Source organism: Heloderma suspectum, chromosome 2 (assembly GCF_057233095.1).
Source record: "Heloderma suspectum isolate Gila_16-S chromosome 2, 16-S_ref, whole genome shotgun sequence".
In the NCBI taxonomy this organism is placed as follows: Eukaryota; Metazoa; Chordata; class Lepidosauria; order Squamata; family Helodermatidae; genus Heloderma; species Heloderma suspectum.
In genome coordinates, this window is record NC_139459.1 from 106,032,683 (window position 1) to 106,055,991 (window position 23,309).

Sequence of the window (23,309 nt, forward strand, 5' to 3'; positions counted from 1 at the left end):
CTTTGAATAGTAAAACCCTGTGCTACAGAGCATTCTACTTTTGTAACTCCCCTCTGTTTTAAAAGTGGCTTCCCATGGGAAGCTGCTGTTTGAGCCTCCTTGGTTTTATAGAAGTTTTTGAATCTGATCCTGGCTAATATTGGCTGTCTTCTGTTTTGAATATGATTTGCTTACATGAAAATAAGAGCATAAGCGTTGCCTTGCTGAATCAAACCAAAGGTCCATCTAGTAATAAAGAGCTCCACACTCCACACTTCAATTCCAACTCTGGCCAGATGCCCTTGGGAAGCTCACAACAAACTGGGCATTATGAAGATGGTTCATCATAGTAAGTGCTCTCCAGCATCTAGTAATCGGAGGCATGCTGCTCCTAAATTAAGTTCTACTTGAATATTTTGGTGAATACCTTTACAGAGGACCGTTCATCAGGTATCTGATGCGGTGGGGGTGGGGTGGGAGGCGGGACTAAATAAAAGTACAGTTGTAAAACCTTTAAGTTACATGAAATAAAGAGGAATAATGACAAGGAATAAAACCTGCACTTTTATTTTTAGAAAGCTGCAAAATCCAAGCAAACTTTTCTTTCATGATTTACTGTGGTAATATCAGCACTACTTGAAAACAAGGATAGCTTTGTATTTCATGGATATAACTGTCTGTTTTGTTTACTGATGAAGTCTTCTTCTGTACACTTGGAAATATCCTATGGTAGCAGCTGTTCTTTAGAATAAATTGTGGATTTCTACAAAGAAAGCTGAAGTGTGGAGTTCTTTATTACTGATATATTTTTCTTAGGGGCATGTCCAGCTCAGCAGGATTTTGTGCTTTCTGCTCCGGAAAACGAGCACACATGAGGAGCTAGCATATTTGTGCTTTATTCCATTATCTTCAACTACTGAACCCCATTTTCTGTTGTTTTGTTCAGAAACATATGTTTAATTCAACATATGTTTAATTCAAGAGACACAAGATACTATGTGACTGAACTGTAGTCCTACGCTGTCCTTTTTCCTGGCCATTGTCGCATTACTTCTCCTTCATTATTACTTCTCCTTTTTTTCTCAATGGTGAGAAAAATTACTTCTCCCACTGCATATTCACCAGGGTCACTAAAGGTAACTTTTTGTTTACAGTAAGGTGAGAATCCATGATGGTAAAAATAAAACGTTAAAAAAATGTTATTTTGAATTGCCCAGCAACTTAATAAAGAAGATACTGGCTTGGATACCAAGAGTGTGAGTTTGACACAACACAAAAGGAAAAAGGGATGGGGCAGGAAGAGGAAAAAAGCAAACACAGGAACAAATTGTTAAAGTTAAATACCTTTTATAATGGCCAGCTGGAATGGAAACAGTTCAGGTAGAGGAGTAGCCAGCTGGTTTCTCAGCAGAGCTGATGGAATGGCTCAGCTTCCCATCTTTCCCTCTGCCATAGCCTAATTGTCCAATTTTTGCTATGGAAACCATTTTGAGACTTGTTGTGGAAGAACAAATAAAATGTGTGAAATACATACTTGAAGTAGCAGATGAAGCACGACCAAGGAAAAGAACCCCAAAGTATACCTACTTTGTTTTAAAGGCCCATGTTGTCAGAATTATAGGCATGACTTCAGGAAGTATGTCTAACCAGAGAAGATTTTTGCTTGCAAACAGTATGCTTTGTAAAACACACTAGTACTTGTGAACTAAGAGTTAAGTGAAGGTTTGCTATTTTTAGATTCATTCATTTTATTACATTTCTGTACCATCCAATAGCCAAAGCTCTCTGGGTGGTTCACAGCCGTTAAAACCATAGAAATCAGCAACCTGATAAAACATAATATAAAACTTTTGAAATTTAAAACTGCAATATAAAACCAGAGTAAAAAACAGCATCCGTGTAAAGATCTAAAAATGCAATAACAGATTTAAAACAATAAAAACTGAGGAACATAAAATACCTGGGAGAATAAAAAGGTCTCCTCCTGGTGCCAAGAAGACTACAACTTTGGTGCCAGGTGAACCTTTCTGGGGAGGGCATTCTGCAGTCATGGTGCCACAATTGAAAAGACCCAAATTTCAGCAGAGGTACTCTGGATGCGTACTGATTGTATTTTCAGATTGCATAAATTATTTAACTCCTATGTGCTTGCTTCTATCATTTGAAATACACTGAAATATACTACCTTAGTGTTTACTTCATTTTCACTAAGTAACTGAATTATGCTTTTAACTGCAGCAGTGGCAATTAAAACATACCATTTTTATTGAGTCAAATGTCTTGGGCAATGGTTCAGTAAAAGTAGTTCTTACTAATGTTTAAATGAGAATGATTTTGTTTTTAAAATTCATCTGAATCTACCCTTTGTTCTCAATCCAGAGATAAGTTGGTCATGCTCAAGTCCCATGGACATCAATGGGATAGCTACCTTTTTCTGGATAGAGGGCTATGTCTCCAAGGTGATAATGAATTTTGACCTTTTAGTGGAAAGCTGATAGTGTGAGTTTGCTTTTTATTTGGCTTATTGATCAGTTGTGTTCCCATATCTTTCAGAATGTTAACGAATGGAATATTGCTCATCTCAATACCATATTGGATGTTGTAGAAGAAGACTGCGGAATCTCAATAGAAGGAGTCAACACTCCGTATCTGTATTTTGGCATGTGGAAAACAACATTTGCATGGCATACTGAAGATATGGATCTCTACAGTATTAATTATCTCCACTTTGGAGAACCAAAATCCTGGCAAGTTAACTCTTCATGAAAATTCATTTTGTCAAATATTTCTTTCTTTCTGGAGGTTAAAGCATATAATGAGGTATTTGGTTAAACCCATTGCCATATGTGAATGTGAAAAGACCCAGTTGGAAACTTGTAAAACTGGAGTCTGAGATTTGTGAGGAAAGAAGCATGCCTTAAATGTTCAAATAACTTTTTGAATGCAGAAGTTTAAAAAGGATTAATATGGATATCCCATCAGATATCCCAGTGGTAGACCTCATATGTTGCATGCAAAGGGTTCCAGGTTCAATCCCTGGCATCTCCAAGTAGGGTTGGGAAAGACCCCTCTATGAAACTCTGGAGAGCAGCCGCCAGTCAGTGTAGCAGACGATACTGAGCAAGTCAGTGGTCTGACTTGGTATAAGACAGCTCCTGCTGTTCCTATGACTGCACCCAAAAAGAAAATCATTACAGTTTATTTATTTTTAAATATTTCTAGGCCACTTTTCAGGTCAGGAGCCCTCCCAAGTTGGCTTACAACAATAAAATGGACTGATACAATTTGTACAAAGTCTTGACATTTGTTTGTAAGTTATTGGCTTCATTTAGATTCTGCCCTATTCCAGAGACTTGAGTTTGGTAATGTCTACACTAATTTTTAACTATTTAAATTGAAATAGCTCCTCAAACCTGCTTGCCCTGACCTCCAATGCCTACCCATGAGTGGGACCCCTTTTCTAAAGCTAATAGCCATGGTGAGAGGGAGGGAAACAAAGAGAGAAGGGGAGACAGAGAAAGAGACAGAAAGGGAGATAGAGAATGTGGCTTTGGCTTCACCCACCTTTGGCCTACCACTGGTATGTGTCCTCATGAAGGTTATGGGAAATGTTATTGTTTCAATTTTCCCTTCCTGAAACTCCAAGCCTGAAAAAGATAACAGGGCTTCTGTTCCAGGATGGCTGGAATCCTGAACAGGCGTACTTCTCTGAAGTGGTGGGGATACACTGCAATATATTGTTGCAGGCCTCTTTTGTTCTCCCTGATACTTAATTTGGGTGTTTATGAAGTTATCAGGGTGTTTCTGTGGCTTTCTGTGTGAAAGTGAAGCACCCAAAAATAAGGTAGTGTCTTCTTCATGTTTGGGGGACTGTCGGGTATGTTGAAGTATATTCGTTTATATAAAAAAATAATTTTAAAAATAAGATAGCCCAACAACCTGTGCTCAGTGATGTCTAAGATTTATGGAATAATCAGGGCAGTTGAACCATGGAATATTGAGCATGTTGGGGAAAGGAAAGACAATAGAGGAGAGCAGAGGGATTCTGGAGATGAGATTAGGCTTGGGAGATATGCTTCTTAAGGTTAAAGAACTCCCCTCCCCATGTTCATTCATTTCATTCATTTCATTTCATTTCTATACCGCCCAATAGCCGAAGCTCTCTGGGCGGTTCACACAAACCCTGCTGCCGCTCACACGTAAAACTGGCAACCAAATTTAGCGTTGTCGAGCACGCTCTGCGGGTGCAGGTAAAAGGTTTGTACCATGTTGTAGTGGGAGGTTTGATGGAGGGGACAAGTTTAAAGGGCATGCCTTTCCTTTCCCATTCTTTAGAAGTGCTGTCATATAAAAGATCAATGAAGTACTTGGGCTTTGAGCTAACAGCCAATCCAGAACCTGACCCCTTAAAAAAGCATTATAGAGCACTATGTTGATCTCAGAAGATTAGAAGAAGGTGTTGGGGTTCTGTTCCACCCCATTGCCATTACCTTCTAGGTGCTACAAGACTCCATCCTATCCCTAATGCTTTCTAACATCTGCATGAAACCATTGAGGGGAGTTATCTGAAGGTTTGGGCTGAAGAGTATCATCAGTATGTGGATGATGGTCAGCTCTACCTCTCGTTTCTATCTACAGATCCTAGGGAGGCTGTGAAATCCCTGAACCAGTGTCTGGAAGCTGTTTAGGGGTGAATGAGGGTGAACAAGCTGAGACTTAAGATGGAGGTACTGTGGACTGGGAAACCGAGTACCCTGCATGGAGGTTTACAACTGGTGTTAGAAGGGGGTTGCACTTTCCCTAAAAACCAAGTGTGTAGTGTGGGAGTCTTCCTGGGCTCTGTACAAACTGGGGAAGCTCAGGTGGCTGAAGTGTCCGCGAGTGCGGTTGGTATACCAGCTGTGGCCCTATCTGGAGAGGATGGACTTCGCCTTGGTTATCCATGCAGTAGTTATGTCCAGGCTGGACTACTGTAGTGCAGTGTACCTGGGGATGCCTTTGAAGACAGTTCAGAAACTTCAGCTGGTGCAGAATTCAGTCACCTGAGTGTGAAGGGGAAGGCAGTCAGATGCCTATGCTGCACCAGCTGCACTGGTTACTGGCGCATTTCCAAGCTGCTTTTGACCTTTAGAGCTTTTAACGGTTAGGGACCTAATTACTTGAAGGACTGCCTTCACCCATATCAGCCTGCTTCCACTAAGATCAGCAACAGAGGCTCATCTCACTTGCCCACCTTTGAGGGCAGTTAAGTGGGCAAATACAAGTGCGCCTTTTCTGCAGTGGCCCCACACCTCTGGAATGGATTGCCACTGGCGATCTGTCAGGCCCCATCATTGCAAGGTTTTAGGAAGGCCCTGAAGACTTACTTGTTTTCTCTGGCCTTCCTTCCCCTGGTTTTGTTTGATTGGACTATTCTGGTTTGTAGCTGCAATTGGATTGTAGGTTTTGTCATGCCAGATGTTTTATTGCTGGTGTTTGTTGTGTTTATGATTTTTTGCTGTTTTATCATTGTATCGGTTTTTCCTATATGGGATTTTATTGCTGTAAGCCATCTTGGGAGGGCTCCTGCCTGAAAGGCAGCCTAGAAATACTTCAAATAAATAAGCACAGTGTCCTCCTATCCCAAAACCTTCTGCCTATCTGAGATCCTCAAACCGTGCTACAAAGCGTCTGTGCTGACTAGAGTCCTGAAAAGGAGCTGAGAATTATTACCAAATGTCATCTTTAATGCATGTATGTGAACTTGCATGTATACATATTCACACAACAAACCTGGAACTATTGGGTTGTTTTGCAGAAGTGTGGTGCACCCATGGTAGATTGTACAGTGACAAAATGGGGAAATTAGCTTGAGAACACAGATGGTTGTAAAATTTTGTGGTGAAAATGTATTTCAAAAAGGAAATGATGGATTGGTACAGCAACCAGCAGACTATTCCTACTAACCATTATAGAGCAAGAGAAGATGGAGGCACAGAGCTGTGGTTTGCCAAATAAAAAGTGGGGGGGGTAGTTTGGAACTGCGAGGTGGGCTTCAGAAGGCTCAAGAAGTAGCATGGTTATATTTACTTGCTTCAGAGTTAGCAAGTAAATACAAGGGACTTCACTTTCTGGCTCGTCATGGTTACTTGCAAACTCATCGCGGCACAGGCTGCTCTGGTGTTGATCAGCCTTTGGTGGGTCACACAATGACCCGATTCGCATGTAATGACAGCCCATGAGTTAAACAACCCATGGGCTGTCGGGGACAAGTGGGAGAGTGCACACTGCCTCCCATGTGCCCACTACTTCCACAACAACCTATGATCAGCCCGTTTGTAGGTTGTTGAGCATGATGTGCGAACCTAGAGCATTGGGTTGTTTAGGGGCTCAACAATAAACCATGGGTTAACTGTTCTGTTGTTTACCCGCTGAACAACCCAGGGTTTGCACATCACACTGAACAACCTATGTACAGGCTGATTCTAGGTTGTTGATTAAAAGTAGAAGTGGCTGGTGTGCTGCAGGCACTGCTTCAGCTCCTGCACAACGGACTATGGGTTGTTTAACACATGGGCTGTCGTTACTTGGAAACCGGTCCAATAGGATAATCACACCAGACTGTGCCACGTCATGGTCTTCAGTCCCATTTAGACCTGACTAATATAGGCAATAATGGAGAGGCTGATGGCTGGCTTAAGCTGTTATTGAGGACCTCAGAGCACTGCACAAATGTGGAATTCAGTTCAAAAATAGGAATTGGAATGGAGAGCAGTTGGGTCGAGAGGATCCTCCCTGAAGGCAAGAGCTCAGAAGAAGCAAACCAACGTGGTGGGAAACCTGTCCTGAGTTGAAAGGCAACTAACTTACTTTCAGTAGCTCTCTTTCCACAATATTTACTTTGCAAAGTAGGCCTAGAGGACAGCTCTGAGTTTTTGTAGTCACTTGAGAGGTGAAGAAGTGCTATTAGCTGAATAAAGTATCTGTAGTTTGCACAGCGAGTCTCTGCTGCTTTATTACTTAGCAGGGGGGCTTAGCATCTGTGACAGCAGATAGTTTTTAGTTCACAGTGGGGTTAGGTGGCCACACTGAAATGGAAGTGGCTTGAAGGCAGTGAAGTGGGGTGATGCTCTATCTTGGTTACAAGGCAGCACGGTTCTATCTAGGTATACAAGATAGCAAAGCAGCACAAGTAAATGAGAAAACTCTGGCCATGGAAACATGTTTCAACACAAGAGAAGGAGAGCGAGGGAGTATTAGGAATGGATTATGAAGAATGGGCAGCAAGCCAGGCAAAACATCTTGAAGCTATGTAACAGAGCGTCTGTCTGCATTGACTCTCACGGTCAAAAAGTGTGCAGGTGGCTGGAACTAAGGGCAGCTATAGACTTCAAGTTGGGTGCACAAAGGGGTTAATGACTTTGGGTGGATTTGGGTTGAGGTTGAACAAAGTGTTCAGTAGCATAGCTTTGGGGATGAACAAGAGCCTTCCAGAAGTTCCTGGCTGCATGACTGAATTTAGGCTGGCTGGCTGGCTAAACACTACAAAAGCTTTGCTTCTGTGAGATAAACGGATGGAGCAGGGGTGGGCAACTTGTAGCCCTCTAGATGTTTTGGTCTACAACTCCCATCAGCCCTAGCTAGCATAGCCTGTGGTGAGGAGTAATGGGAGTTGTAGGCTGAGACATCTGGAGGGCAACATGTTGTCCACCCCTGAGATAGAGGTGCGTAGAACAAAGGGTACCACAAGGGGGTGCCCAGGGGGTGCTTAACTTGCTGATCTATCTTGAGGTGAGGACACTTCAAGATTGGACCATATTTCCCACCAAGGTTTTAACTGGCCAATTTGAGTTATCTTCATGGGTTGATGAGATGGTCAGGAAGGCATTTCCACATATCTAGAGTTCCCAAGCTTTGCATAGTGCATGAGAACAACTTCTCTTAATTGAAGTAAGGTAGAGACATACAGGTTATGAACCTCAATTACAACAATGGTGGGTAGCCTAGCTGTACTAGCATCAGGATGCTCTTGCTCCTATCTGCCATGAGACACTTGCCCATTCAGCCTTTCCCAGATGTATTAGATATATTAGGCAATGTACTTGGGTGACGCCAACGTGAATACAACATCCCAACTATATGTGGGCAAAAGTAATCATGGCTGAGCTTTGCAGTAACGGGATACAGTACATCACTTCATTGTTTGTGGGAGGAGATGCAGAGAAATGAAAAGGCAGCACTATCACAAGAGCAATCAACTGTGTGTGGAGGGAGAGTGAGAGTGTGTGAGCATGCATGGGCAAATGGATGGATGAGAATGAAGAAGGTATTACAAATCCCAACTCATCTGCATATTTTTGCAGATCTCTATTCTTTGACCATTTTTATCCACTGAAGTTATATTTAAGCATATGTCTAATGGTAATCAAAGCATACTTTCTAGGAAGTAAGTTCCATTCATGATATGTAGGATCAGGGAGTAAGAAAAGTTTCTGTGATACACATAAATGAAGCCAAATCATGTTGCAATGGACCACATATAAATGGGATCGTGTTTATAATTCTGTTTTTGGAAAATTGTATCAATGCCAACATTATGTGTGCCTTTGTATACTTGCATTGTTAATACATAACTTGAAGTTGTTTTCAGATGAGAATAAGGGGGGGGGGAACTAAACAAGTATGTAGCACTTACAAAACTACTACTGTGTTGACCAGTTTCCTATTTCAAGGCTAATTGCGTTGATTTAAATGAGCAAAAAAGCTATTATTTTCTGACAGTAATGATGTACAGCACTCTAGCTTCACATCATTGGAGTTACATGTTTAGGGTTTTCATTTTTAATTCTGTGCATTGCTTTGAAATGATGGATTTTATAAACTGAAGTGTATTGTAACTTCAGTCAGGAAAAGCAACTTTTTCAGATAATGCAGCGATGTATTTTAAAAATAGGTAGCTCATATTTAAATACCAGAGTTATCCAAGGGTAGTCAAAATGTGTTAAAATAAATACAATATTCCTATTTAATATAAAAAGTATAAATTAGCACCATATAACTAAGTTCCAATGAGTGACACTAGTTTCCATGAAGGAATGTCTTTTAAACATTACACTGGACTGGAAACATGGAAAGCACTGTGGATTCACCCCATGGTGCCACTGTAACATTTAAAGGGCACCTTAATATTCTTGGATCGCAAGCCTGAGCAGCTGTTTGGTAAAGGAATAAGACTCAAATAATCCTAGATGTTTCAGAATGCATTTATTTGCACCCACACCAGGAATAAAGAGGCAAGGTGCATATATGGGGTCAATTTGTTTTTTTCTGCAACAGACTGACACAAATACCTCTCTGGAACTAGTACCAACTGTTCTTGGATAGGATTAGGGTAGTGTGACAGCATCTAAGTTAATACAAAGTTTCCATAGTTCTCAAGGACTAGAGGTGTGATGGGAGGTATACATTGACCTGGTTCACATGATCACAGGTAGTTACAGTCAGGGCCAGAAATATTGGAACAAGGATAATTGTTTCGGCAGTTGGCCGCTGTACACCACCATATTGAAGTTGAAAGGAAACACACCCAGATGGGAGCGAAGTCAGGACTTTTAGCTGTCATTCAGGGGGTTTGACAAAAGTGGGGCACTAACCATTCAGGAAGGACAGCCAGTGGCATACACACACACCCTCGTTGGTGGCTCATAAGTAATGGAACGAATGGCTGACAAACAGCTGCATGGCCAGGTGTGGCCTGTTTCCTGGGTACCCCATGACCAATCAAGCAGATAAAAGGCCTGGAGGTGGTTCTGAGTGTTATATTTGCATTTGGTAGCTGTTCACTGGAACTCCCAACATGAGGTCCAAAGAGGTCTCCATGCGAGTGAAGGAAGCCATCATTAGGCTGAGGAAACAAAATAAACCCATCAGAGAGATAGCAAAAACATTGGGAGTGGCCAACACAACAGTTTGGAACATCCTGAAAAAGAAGAAATTAACTGGCAAGCTCAGCAACAGCAAAAGGCCTGGAAGACCATGGAAGATAACTAAAGTGGATGACTGCAGAATTCTGCCCATGGTGAAGACGAACCCTTTCACAACATCTAGCCAGGTCAAGAACGCTCTTGCGGAGGTAGGCATGTCATTGTCAACATCTACAGTCAAGAGACGGCTTTATGAATGTAAATACAGAGGCTTCACAACAAAGTGCAAACCATTGGTAACACTCAAGAACAGAAAGGCCGGATTAGCCTTTGCCAGCAAACACCTAAAAAAGCCTGCCCAGTTCTGGAATAAGATTCTTTGGACTGATGAAACCAAGATTAACTTGTACCAGAATTATGGGAAGAGAAAAGTATGGAGAAGGAAAGGAACAGCTCATGATCTGTTCCTACCTCATCTGTCAAACATGGTGGAGGCCATGTTATGGCATGGGCATGTATGGCTGCCAATGGAACCGGGTCACTGGTGTTTATTGATGACCTGACTGCTGATAAAAGCAGCAGGATGAATTCTGAAGTGTATAGGGCTATACTTTCTGATAGGATGCCACTTCAAATTGCAGATGGATAATGACCCAAAACATACAGCGAAAGCTACCCAAGAGTTTCTCAAGGCAAAGAAGTGGGATGTTCTTCAATGGCCAAGTCAGTCACCTGATGTCAACCCAATACAGCATGCTTTTCACTTACTGAAGACAAGACTGAAGGCAGAAAGACCTGCAAACAAGCAGCAGCTGAAGGCAGCTACAGTAAAGGCCTGGCAAAGCATCTCGAGGGAGGAAACTCAGCATTTGGTCATGTCCATGGGTTCCAGACTTCGGGCAGTCATTGACTGCAAAGGATTTTCATCCAGGTATTAAAGGCGATCCTTAAGTTTGGAATGATGTTGGTTTGTTCCATTACCTATGAGCCACCAACGATGGGTGTGTGTGTATGCCACTGGCTGTACTTCCTGAATGGTTAGTGCCCCACTTTTGTCAAACCCCTTGAATGACAGCTGAAAGTTCTGACTTCGCTCCCATCTGGGTGTGTTTCCTTTCACCTTCAATGTGGTGGTGTACAGAGGCCAACTGCCAAAACAGTTATCCTTGTTCCAATATTTCTGGCCCTGACTGTAGGTGCGTGTATGCGTGTGTGGAATAAGCCATAGTGGCTTATTTCCCCTGCCATGCATGCTGGCAGGGGATTACAATGTGAAAAAGAACTAAAAGGGTTAAATACCCCTACAATCCCCTTCCCAAGCAACCACCCTTAACTTTTAGAAAGGATTCTCATGAAATATATATTTATTATAACTATTCTTATATTGCCCTTCACTCTTATTTCCACCACACTCTGGAGTGTCATTTTCAGTCAAGGAGAGGCCAGCAAGTCTTCCCCTTCTAAAAGTTAAGGAGGGTTGCTTAGGAAGGGGACTGTAGGAGTACTTAATGCCTTTAGCTCTTTTCCAAGCTTTATTTTTTTTTAAACACTCCCCCCCCCCCAATATCTCTAGGCCCTAGCATTTGTCAAGCATTTTCCAGGAAGGCTTAGAAAAGCCAATGTTTAATGTAGAAAGAAATTCGGATAATTTTTTAATCTAGAAAGAACTGTTGGCTAGAATGATGGTATTTGTTGCCAGTGCCAGCCATAATCTCTACTGATCTGTATTTTTGTAGCTCAGCAATTTGGGAATTTCTGGAGGACAATTTAGATTTATTTCATATGACTCAGCTGTGATATAATATGTGGCAGAAGCTTCCCATGGTAGTTGTGGGGGAAGTGCTCCTCATATAGGCCTTAGGAACAAATACGATTGTGTCTGAGCTGTACTATGGCAGAGTGCAGGGGAGGCTGACATGATGGACTATTTTCCATACAAAAACATTCTTTGCATATAGAAAACTGGCATATTTAGGAGAATGATAGATTAGAATCCTATCTCTAATGCCCGATTCCCTACTTGTAGCCTGAAGTGATACAGTCTAAACACAAGTTTATCCCCTCAATAAGCATTAGGGCTTTGAGATGGCTGCTTGAAATACACCTTTTTTGCTCTATATGACTTGGGTGCTACTTGTCTGTAAAATCTGTATGCTACCATATCTACTACTTAGTGACTGGCCTCATGTTGTTCTGTTGGGTTTTAGCCATGCCAATAGATACCCATAGAAATGAGAGAATCATCTTTAGGAAGTTAATGACTTGTTGACTGCTGCTGAGAATAGATAGCATGCATCTCCTTCCAGTGTTTTTGGTTCAGTTTACCAAATTCAGGTGTAGTGGCAAGAGTGTTGGACTAGGAGCTGGGAGATCCGGATTCTAGTCCCCACTCGGCCATGGAAGCTCACTGGGTGACTTTGGGCCAGTCACACACTCTCAGCCCAACCCACCTCACAGGGTTGTTGTTGTGAGGATAAAATGGAGAGGAGGATGATAATGTAAGCCGCCTTGGGTTCCTTGCAAGAGGAAAAAAGGTGGGGTATAAATGCAATAAATAAATAAAAATAAATAATGTTAATAAAAGCACCCTAACTATTTTAGTGGGATATCTTGACTATTATATTTGACAGGACATATTTAACAGTGATGGGGCTTAAGAGAAAAAAAGAGCCCGTACTTCTAAAAAATTTGGATGTACACTTTTTAAATTTGGTAATAACACATTTCTCAAACTATGGGCTTATTAATGAACAAAGCCAGTTTGAATCATTGTGCATTTGTATTATGGCAGAAATTTAGAAGCGGAAAATAAGGTATAAATTTGAACTTAATCCACTGCAGGCTTTTATAATAGCAAAATATCGTAAGTATCAACATTATCATTGATGTGTTTAACACTCAACAGGTACTTAACATTTGGAACTAAAAGCAGTTCGACTAATATCAAGCAAGAAAAGACTGACATTTTCACTGGTGATATTTTGGTACTCATTATGCAATGCCTACAACTTGACACTTGTCATCTAGCCTGTCAATGGCTATACGTAGTTTTAAACAATTCTGAGAAAGGGAAAGGGTATTCTTGGAGGCCAGTGTTGTATTTCAAACTCAAATTAAAATGAGCAACTGCAACTAATAGTTAACACATGCTTGTTTTCCCAGTGGTGCATGTGTATTCACAAATGAAAATGATCGCCTGGTAAAGATGCTTATGCTTTTATTTATTCTTTGTTTCCTCAGTTTCTTCCTTAAATTCTAGACAGGTTCCAACATTATAAAGATAAACACAAGCAGTTACAACATTAGAATCAGTACACAATGATAAAGCTGGGGATTTTTAAAACGTAGCTACATAACACATGTAAAGACACCCTGATTGTCTCTTTAGAAAAGAGAACCTGCTTTGTGAGCGAGAGATTGAAACCAGAGAAGTATATATGTAGGAGTTCTCTGTCTGTCTATCTATCAATCAGACTGTCATCTATCAATTTAAAATAATTTATAGGCCGCCTCTAAGGGTGGAACCCTCTCAATGAAGTGTTCAGCCCTCCCCCACCCCCACCATCTCTCTACCCTAATAATTATTGTCAGCTGCCTTTCTTCTTGATGGTTTAAAATGCATGTGAGTGGTAGGCGGCAGTAATGCAACTGAAACTCTCCCCTCGACCTGAGTTCAATCCCAGTGGAAGCTGGTTTTCAGGTAGCCAGCTCAGGTTGACTCAGCCCTCCATCCTTCCGAGGTTGGTAAAATGAGTACCCAGCTTGCTGGGGGAAAGGCAGTTAGGACTGGGGAAGGCAATGGCAAACCACCCCACTATACAGTCTGCCAGGAAGACGCCGAGGAAAAACGGTGTCCCTCTCGGGGTCAGTAATGACTCGGTGCATACACAAGACGAACCTTTCCTTTCCTTATCCATGGAACCTTTGGGTTGAGAAGCTAGGATGGCCACTTGTGAATTGCCAAAAAAAAGGACATGCATCACCCCCTGTGTTCCTGCCGGTTCATGCTGATGGGCAACAGCTCTAATGGTTCATTATCTTTAACCTGGAATTGGATAGGACAGCCCTTCAAATAGAAGATACTCTCAAATAAAGGACAGTCCTGTAGCAGCCCTTTCAACAGAGCACTGTCCTCTGATAAAGAGAATACCTGGCCACAGGGTTGGGAGGAGTTGGAGAGAAGCAGTGAGCGAGAGTAGGACTGAGCTGCCCTGCTGCTTCTCCATTCTAAGGCTACAATCCTATGACCGCTTCCCTGAGAGTAAACCCTGCTTAGCACAGAGAAATGTATTTCTGAGTAAACATGAATATGATTCCTACTGAAATCCCCCCCCCCTTTAATAAAGCTTGGCTCTCTTTTCTAGTCACCCCACTGTCTTTTCTTCCCTAATTTTAGTTGCTTTTATCATTCATTCAGTACTGTGGCAACACCATCCAATCAATGCTGTGTTGTTAAACTTGAATTATAGGACAGGATTTTTAGAATATTATAAAAAGTTAAAAAAAGAAAAGAAAATGCGATTTCCCACATGCTGAAAAAATCAGTGTTTAGAAAGGAAGCAAATCTACCAGTGTGAAACTTAGAAAGTAGTTCTGGATTTCTTTAACTTAGGAGTTCTGAATTAATACATGTGAATGCTTAGGTATAATGTTGTACAAATGGCTGTACAAATTTATTATAGTGGAAACCAAAATAAGGTTGATATTGAGTAATGATTACACTGAAGATGCAGTACCTGCTCTAAGTAATTAAAAATATAATATTGCATAGGAAGAGTGCTCAGTAATTGATTCCACAGAAGATATATGGGACATGGAAGTTCCCAGTGGGTTGGATCCAGACTTAATTCCAATTAGGTTCCATTGAAATCGATGGGACTTAAGTCATGACTAACCTGCCCATTGATTTCAGTGAAAACTAAGTACAACCAATTTAATTTGGATTCAACCCAATAACTTTTAGCATCTTCCTGAAATGTGTGTCTATAGCAGGCATCAAATGTATCTGTATCATAGATCTGTAAACTAAATGCATATTGATTTCATTGTGTTATATATTCACCCAAAGAGTACAAGCTGTGAATAACAGTAACCCTCTAATTTTGCAATATCATACGCTTTTAAATAAAGAACATAAGAGTTCTTTATTTAAAAGAACCCATGATCTTATATTTTCTGGTGATGTGAGGCATTTGAAATATAGTATTATCCATATTTGTTCATTTCCACAGATTATGGCAAATTCACTCTCTAACAGTGATGCGCAGCTTCCTGAAATTAAGAATGAAAATAACTACAAATACACACATCTTTATACATCTTTACATTTACATTTACAGAACTGAATGTACATTGAAAACTGACTAAGACACAAACTGAAAAGTGATAATTTATAAAGATAACATTATTGAAGTCAGGCAAATACTTGGACCAAGTAATCCCACTTTAATAAATAGCATTCCCTGACAATAATTAGTGTCAGATTTCTAGGGTTTTCAAAAGCACTTGATGATGATGATGATGATGAACAAACATAGAAGCTGAACTCTCCAATCTGATCAAATTCATGCTTTTTTAGAAGCAAGTCCCCCAATAAAATCGTAAAATAACGGTATTTACTTTTACCCACCTTAGGTTGGTTACACCTAAGTACACCAGCTAAGTACACCAGCTGCACCTTTTCCATGGATAGACATGGCTGCAATCATTCATGCTGTAGTAGCCTCCAAACTGGACCATTGTGATGCACTTTACATAGGATGGCTTTAAAAAGTGTCCATAACCTTCCGCTTTTCCAAAATGCATTATTGTTGTCTGGGACTGGCCATTTGGAGCATATTATTCTGGTCCTGTGTGATCTTCACTGATTGCTTATTTGTTTCTGGACTCAATTTAAAGTGCTGGTTATTGCCTTTAAAGCCCTAAACAGTTTTGGACCTGGGTACCTTAGGGACCATCGTCTCCCATAATTGTTTTCCTGTGCACTTCGATAAACTTTGGAGGTCTTGCTCCAAGTTCTTCCACCAGTTGAGAATATGGTGGATGTGCAGAAGGAGCAGAGCCTTTTCAGTTGTGGTGCTGACATAATGAAACACCCTTCCCAAGGAAAACTCCCTGTCCCCTTCTGATTTTTGTTCCACCATATCATTAAGACAGGTTTTTTTTAGGAAACCTTTTGGTAAAGGCTGATTGGACTACTTTATCCATCGCTATGTTGAGAGAATAACCTCATTATTTTGCTAACTGCTTTTGTCGTTTTCTGGTTGGATGTTATTAATGTTTTGATTGTTTTACTTTTTTAATTAACCCACCCCTGCTGTTAGCCACTTTAAATTTTATTTTGGAAAGAAAAGTGGAATTTCTTAAAACAATACATAAAATATTTTGTGTGTTTTATTAGCACCTTGCCTATGTAGATTTTTTCCTGTAGGTTAAAAGGGGCTATAAACTCTTCTATATTTTCTCTTTATGTAAATTTTAGGTATGCTATCCCTCCAGAACATGGAAAACGACTTGAACGACTAGCTCAAGGTAATGCTGTTTTCAAAAAATACTTCCATATCAAAGACATTCAGTTCAAAGGTCCCTTATTTTTAGAGGGGGAAATCTAATAGTTGCGGATGCCATTTGAACTACTTTTTATGTAGAATGCTGAAGCTGAAAATACGTTGTGATTCTGAAAAAGTATTACATTTATATCCTTATTTTTGCAGTGTATTGTCACTTCTGCTCAAATCTGGATTTAATAAAAATATTAGGAACATTTAAAAATAGCCTGTCTATTTGAAAATTGGATACAAACTGCTTCTAGATTTTTATTGTGCCCATATTATACTTGTGACTAGAAGACACTGGTGGAAATCCTTCCTACACTGCAATTTTAGGGGGAAAGTACACTTTGGGTGAAATCCAATGTTGCACAAATGGACTTCCACTTCTGCAATGGTGCTTTCCATTTCACTTCTCCCCCCACCCTGTAGCTCCCTACATCTCTCCAAAATCTGCTATAGAGGGTCCTGAAACCCTTTGAAGAAAATTTTGAGGTTGAGGGAGAGGAAATTACTCCTCCCCTTCCACTTATGGAAGCTATTCTATCAGTGGGATGGGTTACCTGGATACCACCCATTATAGTGCAGCCTTATATAAGAAAGATCCAATAATCCCTCCTGTGTTGCAAAGCTCTTTAAGGAGGGAGCAGTTGGCATTGGAAAAGGGATAAGAGAGAAGGGAGTTCTTAACCCTTCCCCTGCCAGTCACTTCCCCAGAAACTCCTCTCCATTGTTTATACCAACAATATCCCAGCACTGTGTTTACCTCACAAACATGGATCTATTGCACCTACATTTTAGCATAGTAAAAAAGAGGAGAAAGAGGAAAAAAGACTCTCTCTCTCTCTCTCTCTCATATACACACACACACGTGCGCGCACACATACAATTGGATCAGAGGTGACTCGCTCAAAAAATGGAGGAGGTAAAATTGGAGATGGTAAAATGAGATGTAGTTCTTAGAGAAAAAATATACAGAAGAAATATTTTGAGACAATTTATTTGTTTCCTGAAAGTTAAGCAGAAAATATGGCCATACCATTGCAGCATAATTCTCAGTACTTCAGTCCTGCATCAATGAACAATAAAACAAAATTCTGAATTTTAAGAACTGTGGGGCTATGCTTGCATCTCCATTATGAAAATCTGATTGTTGCGGCTTTGGTTCAGGGAGCCCTTTACAGGTATGGGTTTTTTCTGATACAGAACAGCAGAACCCTGTGCCATTTTCAGTCCCCCCCTCCGCCCTTTGAGATGTAAAGGCGGCATGCTAAGTGGGGCCCTGGAGCTGCTGTGCCTTTATCAAAGCAGAAATCACTTAGCAATGCTACTGTAACATGCAACATTGTTGTACCTTCTTAATAAACTGTGTTCTTAGATCTGAATAGTGATAGAACATAGAAGGTGGTTCTATGAGCTCATAAACATATCAACAAAAACCTTGATGTTCATCCAACTGTATTTTTTCGTTCGTCTTTCATTTAATTTTTTAAAAAATAATTTCCTATTTTGATACTAACAAAATTTGGGAATGAAGTGTATATGATTTTCATACTGTACTCGCTGCCCATAAAGATTACAATGGAAATTTTAAAACAAGCTGTTTTAAAATGATGAAAATGTCACGACAGCCTCACAGCTACAATTTGCATAATCAGCAAAGGTTAATAAACTTGCAGAGTGAATAGATTTCAGGCTTAATTACATATTTATATTAAAAGTGTTGCGCAGAATTGCAGCATCTAAAAAAAGCTGTGAGATGCAGGAAGGTTGGTCCTGCTTACCAGATGCCTACTGAATTAATTGAATTTTCCTAAATAATTAAAATGCTAAAATAATGCAGTAAATGTGGTGAAGCATTGCAGGTTATCTAGGTCAAGTCAGTACTTGATACATAAAATTAAAGAAGGTTAGGATTTTTTCCATTATCTTGTCTGCCCATCATAATTATCACATTGCCTTTTATGCATGAATGCTTTCATCTTTGGAATCCATTGAAAACTTGATTGACTATGGCACCTACAAATATTTTATCTGAAAGGCATTGGACTTGCATCTAATAAAGGCAGCAGTTGGATTTTGCCCTTCAGGTGCTTTCTCATTTATGTAGTTCTTTCAATTTTATATAGACGCAAATGTAATAAAAACCTCAAGTGAGCTGTTATTGCAATTTTGAAACTAGTTATGTTCCTCTATAATATCACAGGATTCTTAAGGTATTTGACAGCATTGGCTGGAAAATACAAGGCCAAAAACAGAAGCAAGACCAAAGAATTATTCATGATAGAGATATTTTGGTGTTGTACATATATCCGGTATTCCCATGCTTATCTTTTAAAGGAGTTCCACTTAAGTCTTAAATTTTAAGATGTTCAGTTATGTTCAATACAGTTGCAAATGAAACAAATTTAACGGGTTGGATCCAGATTTAGCCATATGCAACTGTGTCCCCTCGTCCCCATGGCAATTTCCCCAGCCCCTGGAAAATGCTATGCAGAGGGTCAGGGGACCACTCATGGAAGGTACTTCTGCCTGTTTTTCAGAGATCGCTCTTTTCCTCCTCCTACAGCCGACTCCACTCATCAGGGTACCCCAACCCTCTGTGTAGCATTTTTGGGTGCCTGGAGGGGCTGCCATGGGGAGGAGTGGGTGGGAATGTTTGCTTCTGCCAGCCCAGTTGCACATGCCTAAATCTGGATCCAACACATTATATGGTATTCGGTCAGTGAATAATGTTAGATAAACCTACTGCAATCTGTAGATATGCCCATTTTCTCCATGAAAGCATTTGTATTTTGTTCAGATTAAGGTATCAGTGTGTTTATTCATTTATATTTCAATTTGTTGTACTTATAGCTGGGGGAAATAATATACAAATTGATCCCATGAGTTAACTGTGTTGTTGCACTTTGGATATGGCCCAGTCCTTAAAAGTCAGCACAATCCCTGTATTGTATTACCTCTTGTAGACTGGAAGGAAGTGGAGACATGAATGTCCCTGTGGTGTGAAATTCTAGTTGCTGAAGCACGTTTGGCAAGCCCAGTATGTTTTTATGTGCCTGTCCTAGTAGAAGGTGTTCAGGACTGGTTTCTCCTAGCAAGAATTGAGAAGCTGACCTCTTAATTTTGATATAATATTTGCTAATAATGACCATTGTAATAGCCTGTCATATCTTTTAAGACATAAACTTGCATTGTGAGTTACTTCTTGGGGCTGAGTTCAGATTGGGTACCAGAAGCCACTGCTAGCAGAAGCGGTTGAATAGAGAAATTATTCAGAGAATGGATTTGGCAAACTTTTCCTGACACATAAACAGATAGTCCCCAGACTAAGCAGCCAGAAAAATAAAATACCACAGAAAATCACGCCAGACTTCTAACAGAATGAAACCACTACTAGAGAACATGTTATGCTTTTTATACACAAGAAACACAAGGCTAAAAGGAAATTTATTTGGCTCCACCTGGTTGCTAGGCAACATTCATCCATACCCTTGTGACCCCTGTTCGCACTCAATGCTGCAGCTGAGTGACCCTTGGAGTGACACCTACAAATTGCATTAAAAACCCCAAGAACAAATTAACCCTTAGTTTGCACCTTTATTTGGTGTATCCTCTGCCATTGTTGTTCCAACAGCAGCTTCATCTGGAATACCATGCTGCTCCTGCTTTGTACTACTGGCATCATAATCTTTATTTGGGGCTATGGTTAGGGTGGGTTTAAGCCCACTGGAATCATTGAGGTTAAAAGTGTTAAATCTACATTGAATTGCAGTGCAGGATTATTTATTATGACTTTCTCTAAATGTGGTTTTGTTGGAACTTCTGTTTCAGTATTTTGGAGCGTAGCAGCATATTTGCTTCTTGGAGCCTTTCTAGATGAGGCTTTTATAGTGCGCTCATGATTGCTCACTCATGGTAGTTTGCGGGTCCTTTATATGACATCCTCTTCCTCCAGTGCTTTGCAACCATTATTGAGGGTTTTTTTTAGATTGAGGAAAGTGCAGTATTTTTCTGAATGATGTTATAGTCTACATGATACCATTGAGCGAGGTCATCCAGAGTTTTGGAGTGCATTGTCATCAGTATGCTGATGACAAGCAGCTCTAGTTCTCCTTTTTATCTTCATCAGGTGAGGCTGTGGATGCTCTAGATTGGTGCCTGGCTGTGACAATGGACTGGATGAGAGCTAATAAACTGAAACTCAATCCAGATAAGACTGATATGCTGTTAGTAGGAAGTTCTTCTGACCAGATGGAAGGTGCTCAACCTGTTCTGGATGGGGTTGCACTCCCCCTGAAGGAGCAGGTTCATAGCTTGGGGGTTCTCCTAGAACCATCTCTGTCACTTGTCACAGAGTGCCTTCTATCAACTTTGGTTGGTGTCTCAGCTATGCCCCTATCTGGACAGGGATAACCTGGCTACAGGTGCCTACGCTCTGGTAACCTCCAAGTTAGATTACTGCAATGCACTCTACGTGGGACTGCCTTTGAAGACGGTTCAGAAGTTGCAGCTTGTGCAAAATGTGGCGGCCAGATTGATAACGGGGACCAGAAAGTCCAAACATATAAGACTAACTCTGTCCCGCTTGCATTGGCTGCCTATATGTCCGAGCCTGATTCAAAGTTCTGCTTTTAACCTATAAGGCCTTACATGGCTCAGGACCACAATACCTGATGGAGTGCCACTCCTGGCTCGAACATACCCGTACACTACACTCAACATATAAGGTCCTCCTCTGGATGCCTACTCTGAAGGAGGCTCAGAAGACAGCAACAAGGGAAAGGCCCCCTAATTATGGAATGATCTCCCTGATGAGGCTCACCTGGCGCCAACATTGTTATTTTTTGGCGCCAGGTCAAGACTTTTTTCTTGGCAGCATGTGATGAGTTTTAAATTGATCCTGGATTTGTTTTATGATTTGTCTGATTGCTCAAAGTTGTTTTTAGATATATGTTGTGTCTGTATATACTGTCTGTGTGTGTTTTTATGTTTTTAAATTTTGCATATTGTATTTTTAATGTTTCTAACCTTTTAAAGCTGCCCAGAGAGCTTTGGCTATGGAGTGGTATAGAAATGTAAATAATATTTCTAGCATGTAATTGCTCAATTCTGCTATATCACAGCACCATCTAGTGGCTGTATAATGAAACATATAGAAAGGCAGAGTAAGAAACCCCCCAGAAAAAAGCACACGTAACGTAGCTGATCTTAATCTTGTGTGGAAGCCCTGGTAAAGGTGAGGGATAAAAGCGTATAGAAATGCCCTTGGTTTCAGTTGCCCAAGTAATGATAAAACAATTTTCAGTACTTTTGTTTATTTTATTATTTATTTATTGTTGTTGTTGTTGTTCAGTCGTGTCCGACTCTTCGTGACCCCATGGACCATAGCACGCCAGGCCTTCCTGTCCTGCGCTCTCTCCCGGAGCGTGCTCAAGTTCATATTCATTGCATCCGTGATGCTATCTAGCCATCTCATCCTCTGCCGTCCCCTTCTCCTTTTGCCTTCAGTCTTTCCCAGCATCAGGGTCTTTTCCAGGGAGTTTTCTCTTCGCATTAGGTGGCCAAAATATTGGAGCTTCAGCTTCATTATCTGTCCTTCCAATGAGCAGTCAGGGTTGATTTCCTTTAGGATGGACTGATTTGACCTCCTTGCAGTCCAGGGGACTCGTAAGAGTCTTCTCCAGCACCACAGTTGGAAAGCATCAATTCTTCGGCGCTCAGCCTTCCTTATAGTCCAGCTCTCACAGCCATACATTACTACTGGGAAAACCATAGCTTTGATTAGACGGACCTTTGTCGGCAAGGTGATGTCTCTGCTTCTTACTATGCTGTCTAGGTTGGCCATAGCTTTCCTCCCAAGGAGCAAGTGTCTTTTAATTTCATGGCTACAGTCACCATCTGCGGTGATCTTGGAGCCCAAGAAAGTAAAATCTGTCACTGCTTCCATTTCTTCCCCTTCTATATGCCAGGAAGTGATGGGGCCAGATGCCATGATCTGAGTTTTTTTAATGTTGAGTTTCAAACCAGCTTTTGCACTCTCCTCTTTCACCCTCAACAAGAGGCTGTTTAGATCCTCTTCGCTTTCTGCCATTAGGGTGGTATCGTCTGCATATCGGAGGTTGTTGATAATTCTCCCAGCAATCTTAATTCCGACCTCTGATTCATCCAACCCGGCGTTTCTCATGATGTACTCTGCATATAAGTTAAATAAGCAGGGTGACAATATGCAGCCTTGTCGTACTCCTTTCCCAATTTTGAACCAATAGGTTGTTCCATGTCTGGTTCTTACTGTTGCTTCTTGACCCTTGTACAGGTTTCTCAGGAGACAGGTAAGGTGGTCTGGTACTCCCATCACTTTAAGAATTTGCCACATTTTGTTGTGATCCACACAATCAAAGGCTTTAGCGTAGTCAATGAAGCAGAAATAGACGTTTTTCTGGAATTCTCTTGCTTTCTCCATGATGCAGCGAATGTTGGCGATTTGATCTCTAGTTCCTCTGCCTCTTCTAAACCCAGCTTGTACTTCCGGTAGTTCTCGGTTCGCATACTGCTGAAGCCTAGCTTGTAGGATTTTGAGCATCACCTTGCTGGCATGTGAAATGAGCGCAATTGTGCGGTAGTTTGAACACTCTTTGGCGTTGCCCTTCTTTGGAATTGGAATGTAAACTGACCTTTTCCAGTCTTGTGGCCACTGTTGAGTGTTCCAGATTTGTTGGCATATTGAATGCAGCACTTTAACAGCATCATCTTTTAGGATTTTAAATAGCTCGGCTGGAATACTGTCATCTCCGCTAGCTTTGTTGTTACTAATGCTTCCTAAGGCCCACTTGACTTCACTCTCTAGGATGTCCGGCTCAAGTTCAGTGAGCGCACTATC

At 40.9% G+C, this 23,309-nt stretch overlaps 1 protein-coding gene across 7 annotated transcripts in view; it reads left to right on the forward strand.

The window, feature by feature from the left end:
• KDM4C (lysine demethylase 4C) overlaps nt 1–23,309 on the forward strand; it is a 336,197-nt gene that overhangs the window by 30,641 nt on the left and 282,247 nt on the right. For 6 of the 7 annotated variants that reach the window (XM_084834476.1, XM_084834472.1, XM_084834475.1 and 3 more), the window contains 2 exons: nt 2,533–2,726; nt 16,363–16,412. In XM_084834476.1, coding sequence (XP_084690602.1) covers nt 2,533–2,726; nt 16,363–16,412 — 244 coding nt within the window. Of the gene's footprint in view, nt 1–2,358; nt 2,439–2,532; nt 2,727–16,362; nt 16,413–23,309 lie in introns of all 7 variants that reach the window. The other variant, XM_084834477.1, reaches the window with a different exon arrangement.